We start from the raw sequence: 7,582 nt of genomic DNA, 5'->3' as shown, positions 1-7,582 counted from the left end.
ATTTGAGCAAGTAATCTTGCAAATGCAACATTTCGAGTTGATAATAAACATACATGTGACCATCTGCTGGAGGCATCAATCAATACCATAAAGTATCTGAATGGTCCACATGGTAGATGGATTGGTCCACAAATATCACCCTGAATACGTTCAAGAAACATTGGTGATTCAGTTTGGATTTTGACTGGTGATGGTCTTATAATAAGTTTTCCAAGAGAACATGCTTTACATTGAAACTTATTATTCTGAAAGATCTTCTGGTCTTTCAGCGGATGACCATGTGTATTTTCTATAATTCTTCGCATCATTGTTGAACCAGGATGTCTCAATCGATCATGCCAATTGGTTAATATCGAAGAATTATCAACTACCATGTTTGATTCAATGAGACTTATATGTGTATAATGCAATCCAGTAGGGAACATTGGTAGTTTTTCAATCACATATTTCTTTCCTGATTTATATGTGATAAGACACATATATTTCTCATTCCCTTCATTCATTGTTTGAGTATCATACCCATGGGAATATATATAATTAAAACTCAACAAATTTCTTTTCGATTGTGGTGAATACAAAGCATCATTGATCAAAAATTTTGTACCATTAGGTAACAAAAATTGTGCTTTACCACATCCTTTAATCAAGTCTACAGGACCTGATATTGTATTCACCGTTGTTTTTGTTGGTTTTAGTTCCAAGAAATATCTTTTATCTCGGAGGATAGTGTGCGTTGTACCACTATCGGGTATGCAAACTTCAGCTTTGCTCATAGCATTTTCCATATTTGAACTTCAAAAAAATATGCAATGAAATAAAATTACTGGCAATATATATTTAAATATAACACATATCATAATAAAACATTATATGGATACATGAAAAATAAATTATTGTACATTTATATTCTACCACTATATTGTTCATTTTCAGAGAAATCATTGAGAAAATCTGCAGCATCAATATTGTTCATTTCTATCCCACCAACATATTGATCATTTCCAGATAAATCATTCATAAAATCACCAGCATCAAAATGAGTTGAATCACTCAAACGGTCACTGCGTTCAGTGAAGTTGGTCTCCTTTTCTTTCCCCTTTAATGATTCTTTATAAAGTTTACAAAGGTGCTCAGGGACTCGACAAACTTTGGACCAATGTCCTGGAGTACCACATCTGTAACAAGAACTTTCATATCTTTTTGAGTGCTTCTCATTAACAGTTGTATTCTCATGATGCCTTTTCTGTGGATGGTTTGGGACGTTCTTTTGAGATGAGTTATAAAAATAACTATCTCGATTATTTTCAAAACCACGGCCTTGACCACGACCACGGCCAATTCCACGTCCACGTCCACGATCTCGACCTCGACCAAAACCTTGTCTTTGAATTTGATTTTGGTTTCCAGGTTTAAATTCATTTTTACTTACAACATTTACTTCTGGAAATGCTGTTGATCCAGTGGGTCGGGACTGATGATTTCTCATTAATAGCTCGTTGTTTTTTTCCGCCACAAGAAGACAGGCGATGAGTTCAGAATATCTCGCGAATCCACGTACTCTATATTGTTGCTGTAGAGTAATATTTGATGCATGAAACGTGGAAAATGTTTTTTCAAGCATCTCAGATTCTGTGACCTCATGTCCACAAAATTTTAATTGCGAGATTATTCTATACATCGTCGAATTGTAATCACTGACTTTTTTAAAGTCTTGGAATCTCAATGTATTCCATTCATCCCGGGCGGTCGGAAGTATAACTTCTCTTATATGTTCGAATCTTTCTTTTAATCCCTTCCACAAAGCCATGGGATTTTTTTCAGTCAGATATTCACATTTCAATCCATCGTCGAGATGTCGACGCAAAAATATCATGGATCTTGCCTTTTTTTGTGACGTGCATATGTCATTTTCTTTAATGGTCTCGCTTAGACCCAATGACTCAAGATGCATTTCTACATCTAGAGTCCATGGCATATAATTCTTTCCCGTGATGTCGAGCGCAACAAATTCGAGCTTTGTTAAATTTGACATGGTGGTACTAAAAAAAATTACGATGCATTTTATTAGTTAATAATTATTGCAATACAAAGTAACGGATAAACAATAAGTACAAGTATTTGTAAAAATAAAGAAAACGCACGAGGAGGATATTTTCCGATAAATACAAGACTCGTGAGTATGACAACCAAAATAATTAAAAATATCCTTGAGAAAGCCATCTTCTTTTTTCTTCGAAAAATTTGATGATGAATAATTTTTAGAGAAGAAGAGAAAGTTGGAGTGATGGAATGTGTTTGTGAAATCATATTTATAGGGCAAAAACTAGCCGTTTTTTACCATTTATGACCGTTGGGGTACAAAAAAAATAAAGGTATGTATTTGTATAATTTTATGGTAATAATATGATATATATAATATTAGACATGTTTAAATAATTATGTATATCATATCATAATATTATAATGAGTGTCATAATTTATTTTGTTTAAAAACCTTATAGGCTTTTATACTTGTCGTATCCCTTACCGGGAGTGTGGGATGTCGTCTTAACATCCTCCCAGGATTTATAACAAGTTTATGAAAAATTTATTTTTATTATTTCTAATAATAACATTATATTGTATATTAAATAAATACACAATAAATAAATAACAGTAAAATAAATATAATTATTTTTGTTACCTTTTTCTTCTGTTTGGAGCTTGGAAAAGTATGTAGGACTTTTAGAGCTTCGTGCTGATAACGTGTTGTGAAAAAGTAAAAATTTATGGTAAAAAGTAAAAATCTCAAACTCTCAAAATTTACCAAACTACACACTTTATAATATTTTTCTCTCTACTCAATTGTGATTTTCTTCACAAATGAGAGATCTATTTATAGGAAATCTTTACAAATAATCCAAAAATAAAATACATCATTACTTACATCATCACACACTAATTTTCAATATTTACAACTCTTATTTTCAACATTCAAATATTCAACATTCAAATATTCAATACACACATTTTAAATATTATTTTCCAATAGTTTTTTGATTGATTGTTTTTGGAATAATTTGTAAAACTGGCATGGAGTTACCTCCGATAATTTACTATTCGACAACTCGCATCGTGACCGTAGGATTGCCTCGCAAGTACGCACCTTGTCCCTTGAGACTCGAACTTTATAATCAGCCCAGCCCCATCGCCGATCGGTCAACCATTCATGCGTCATGGTATGTATTTTTCTATGCCTGTAGAAGTTTAAAGTTTGGATATTGGCTATGGAAATGGTGGTAATGATGAAATTTTGGCTTTTGAACCGATCGATTTTTTGTTGAAGGGTTCTTGTTGTGAGTCCTTTATCTGAATAAGGGTGCTTTTGGATGGAGGTATATGGATTTGTGTGGGATAGCATTTGAAATTCATGATTAGTAATGTTCTCAAATTCTTTATTCTAATTTTGCGACAAGGGAATACATTTGATTTCAAATTGACCTCAAATCCACTCATCCAAATGCACTCATCCAAATGCACTCTTTAAGAGTTTTTTGTGACTCATATGCAATTCTTTATTAGTTTTACGTTTTGCTTGCATACAGCGGTGAAACTAGGAAATTTGCTGCCTTTTAGTCAGCAACAATTTCAGGAAATTCTTATTTAAATTTTTATAACCACTCCATTTGAGTGTGACTGCCCAGTGGTATCTTAGTTAAAATTCATGGCTCCTCTCTCACGGGAGATCCACTCTTCAATAATATCACTTGAGAATGAGATTTAAGTGAACTTGAGGATTGAAATTAATGAATGTACGTTGTGTCTTATCATTTGTTGTTGGGATTATGTACTAATTCAGGTCTCTAGTGTTTTCTAGAATGGGGAACTTGGAAAATTTGGATTGCTAATGGCCTCAAGGATATATGCCAAAACTCAGGCTAATGAAGGCTTAAATTTGTGAATGACTAATGTTTGATTATAGCCATTCTTAATCCCAGATAATCATGATTTTCTATGTGCCAATTTTTTTTCAATTACATTTATTCAGAACAGAATGCCATTGCTCTTGCACATGAGAGAGGGTTCCAGATTCCTGTTTTCTTCCCAGTCCCTGGTCTTACTTAGGGTGTTGATGTGACTAGTTAATTCCCTTGGAATAATCTTTATCAAGGTTCTAAGCGCTAGTCGGGCGCCAGACCAGCGCCTAAACCACCTAGGCACGGACTAGACGTCGCTAGGCGGATTCCACTGTATCAACATGATAAGACGAAGTTTGGTGTGTTAGGGAGCAAGCCAACAAATCGTACTTTTTGTTGTACTTTTTGTTGGACTTTGGTTTAGAACCTATAAAAAAATTACTTTTCATTTTTTTTAATTGGGTAAAAAAAATTTGTTAAAAAAAACCACCAAAAAAATTAATTTTCGGCTGCCTATGGCCGCCTAAGTCCGCCTAGCTGCTTAGGCTGGCCGACAAGCACTATTTCGGTGCGGCCGGCCGGCGCCTAGGTTGATTTTTAGAACACTGATCTGTATTTTCTCACAAACACTTTGGTCTATGTGAGTCTATAAAATAAAATTGCCAGCAACCACCAGGCATTATTTGGAAAAGTTGATAATATTGTGTTTATTATTCCCTCATGCACGTTTTTGAGTTTATTGTAAGTAACATTATTTTGCACTAGACAAAGATGGTAACAGCTTTCCTCATAGTTGAGATTCTGCAGCTACCGATCTATTTTGGATGTAGTTGATACTTTGAAGAATGATCGACTAATGTGATGTTTTGGTTGCAGTTACTCGTTGTATGCTATTCGTATTTCTTTAGTGAAGAAGTGTGGATTTACTTATTTTTTCCTACAATATTAACTTTTAGGTTCTACAGCCTCTTTTTGTGCATTCAAGTTATGCTATTCTTTCGTCTTTGTTTTCACAGGCATGTGTCAGGAGCATTATTTCCCTGAAAAGAATTGCTTTGGTTCGGAGATCCAGTGGGAATTGGGACCTGGAAACTAGATTTTTCAGTACAACCAAGGCCGCAACAACTACTGCTACCCCACAGCCTCCTCCACCTGCACCTCCTCCAGAAAAAACCCACTTCGGTGGCCTTAAAGACGAGGATCGCATTTTTACAAATGTATATGGGCTACATGATCCTTTTCTCAAAGGCGCCATGAAACGTGGAGACTGGTATCGTACAAAAGATCTGGTACTCAAGGGTGCTGATTGGATTGTCAATGAGATGAAGAAATCCGGTCTTCGTGGACGTGGTGGAGCTGGTTTTCCTTCTGGTCTAAAATGGTCCTTTATGCCCAAGACTTCTGATGGCCGCCCATCATATCTTGTTGTTAATGCTGATGAAAGTGAACCTGGAACATGTAAAGATAGAGAAATCATGCGCCACGATCCCCACAAATTACTCGAAGGTTGTCTAATTGCTGGAGTAGGAATGAGGGCGTCAGCTGCATATATTTACATTCGAGGTGAATACTGTCAATGAAAGGAAGAACCTTGAGAAGGCCAGGAAAGAAGCTTATGAAGCTGGATTTTTGGGGAAGAATGCTTGTGGATCAAGTTATGATTTTGACGTACATATCCACTTTGGTGCTGGGGCTTATATTTGTGGTGAAGAGACAGCTCTTCTGGAGAGCCTCGAGGGTAAGCAAGGAAAACCTAGGTTGAAGCCTCCGTTTCCAGCCAATGCAGGACTATACGGCTGTCCCACTACTGTTACGAATGTCGAAACAGTGGCTGTTTCACCCACCATACTAAGGCGTGGACCTGAATGGTTTGCCAGTTTTGGAAGGAAAAACAATTCTGGAACAAAACTTTTTTGCATCTCCGGTCACGTAAACAAGCCTTGCACAGTTGAAGAGGAGATGAGTATATCGTTGAGAGAGCTCCTAGAGCGACACTGCGGAGGTGTTCGGGGGGGCTGGGACAACTTACTCGCTGTTATACCTAGTGGCTCGTCAGTTCCATTACTTCCCAAGAGCATATGTGAGGATGTGCTCATGGATTTTGATGCACTCAAGTCTGTTCAGTCAGGATTGGGAACTGCTGCTGTGATTGTAATGGATAAGTCAACTGATGTAGTAGACGCTATAGCTCGACTTTCTTATTTCTACAAGCATGAGAGTTGTGGTCAGTGTACACCTTGTAGAGAAGGCACAGGGTGGCTCTGGATGATCATGGAGAGATTGAAGGTGGGAAATGCGAAGTTGGAGGAGATTGACATGCTTCAGGAAGTGACAAAGCAAATTGAAGGCCACACAATCTGTGCCTTGGGTGATGCTGCAGCTTGGCCGGTTCAGGGGCTTATCAGGCACTTTAGACCTGAACTTGAAAGAAGGATCAGGGAGCGAGCAGATAGAGAGTTAAAACAGGCTGCTGCTGCTTAATTATTTCATAGGTTTGTGCTAGTAACGAATTTTCATTTTCGTGGAAGTTCTTTTACCTCCGACTCTAAAGAGTGCTCCAGTAACGTTCTTATGTTTAAAGCTTGAACTACGCCATGTTCTAAAAATTGCTCCTCCTTGATCTGGAAAACTATATTTTCTCGTTGAACCTAATTTTTGTTGCCAGTTAGATTCGTAGAAAGAATATTGAAGGGGATAAAGTGTTAAATGTCACAGTTCAACCAGATTTTTTTGCCGAAAGAACTTAGGATTTGATAATCTGGTATTTTTCTGTTGGTTAACAATCTTGGTGCAACTTTCTTACTCAGAAATGCATCAGTGTTTCGTGTTGGGTTTTAGTCTTAAATATAAATGTGGATTTCTTTTACTTGCACCATATTGTGTCTGTTACATTTTAATCCATTGCAGCCATTTTGGAAATAGAGGTGGAAATTATTGTCTCTGGGCTCTGCTTTTACATGGAGCTTCTTTCTTTAGAATTAAAAGTATTCAGTAATGTGAAGAGCAGACGCTGATTTTTGTCCGCATTATTTATCGGAGTTTCGTGCAAAAAAACTCGTAGTTCTTTTGCTCTTCCACTTCCGAATAAAATAACCTCAAATTTCTGAATATCTGTTTTGTAGGAAAGCAGTCTCTACTTGATGCAGCTGAATACACATTGACAAAGTGGAGCATTTAAGATGTATTTGAATTTTAACCTCCTCCTGTTGTGTTTAGACATAAGGGATACAGATGAAATATTGTTGATTCAACGTTTTTATGTTGTATTAAGAACCTCGCTACTGATTTGCCTGTCAATAATTTGAACAGATCGTACATCTTTATTCTCTGACATTTGTTGGTTAATGAGGGTTATTTGTGTGATGCCATAAATAGCTGTCACCTTGGTAAAACGTTGAATTATCATCTACTTATGCTGTTTCGACCATCACAGAGCTCGATATAACATATTGACTGATAAAGGCAGGTGTTGGGAGAGCTTTTTCATATGATGGCTTTGAACCGACACCGGATGTTTGTTAATGTTGTTATAACTGATTGTGGGATAGAATGAAGTAATAACCAGGACATGATTATTTTGGTTATAGTGGATAAAGGGTGCAAGAGGAGCTCGTATAGCTCTTGAGCGATGGGGCACTGGTTTTGAGTAGTTTCAGGTGACTTTCTAAGTTGTGTAAGGTTCAAGT

At 36.6% G+C, this 7,582-nt stretch overlaps 1 protein-coding gene across 1 annotated transcript; it reads left to right on the top strand.

The window, feature by feature from the left end:
* The first annotated feature begins 3,258 nt into the window (after nt 1–3,258).
* Nucleotides 3,259–7,227, top strand: LOC142542130 (NADH dehydrogenase [ubiquinone] flavoprotein 1, mitochondrial-like). The gene is given in 4 exon segments (XM_075648590.1): nt 3,259–3,374; nt 4,913–5,467; nt 5,469–6,388; nt 7,019–7,227. Coding segments are annotated over 3 exon segments (1,470 nt in total). The 5' UTR covers nt 3,259–3,368; the 3' UTR covers nt 6,378–6,388; nt 7,019–7,227.
* Nucleotides 7,228–7,582: the final 355 nt, after the last annotated feature.

The sequence above is a fragment of the Primulina tabacum genome, chromosome 4 (assembly GCF_025594145.1).
Source record: "Primulina tabacum isolate GXHZ01 chromosome 4, ASM2559414v2, whole genome shotgun sequence".
NCBI lineage: Eukaryota > Viridiplantae > Streptophyta > Magnoliopsida > Lamiales > Gesneriaceae > Primulina > Primulina tabacum.
This window is presented reverse-complemented; position numbering and strand designations above follow the sequence as displayed.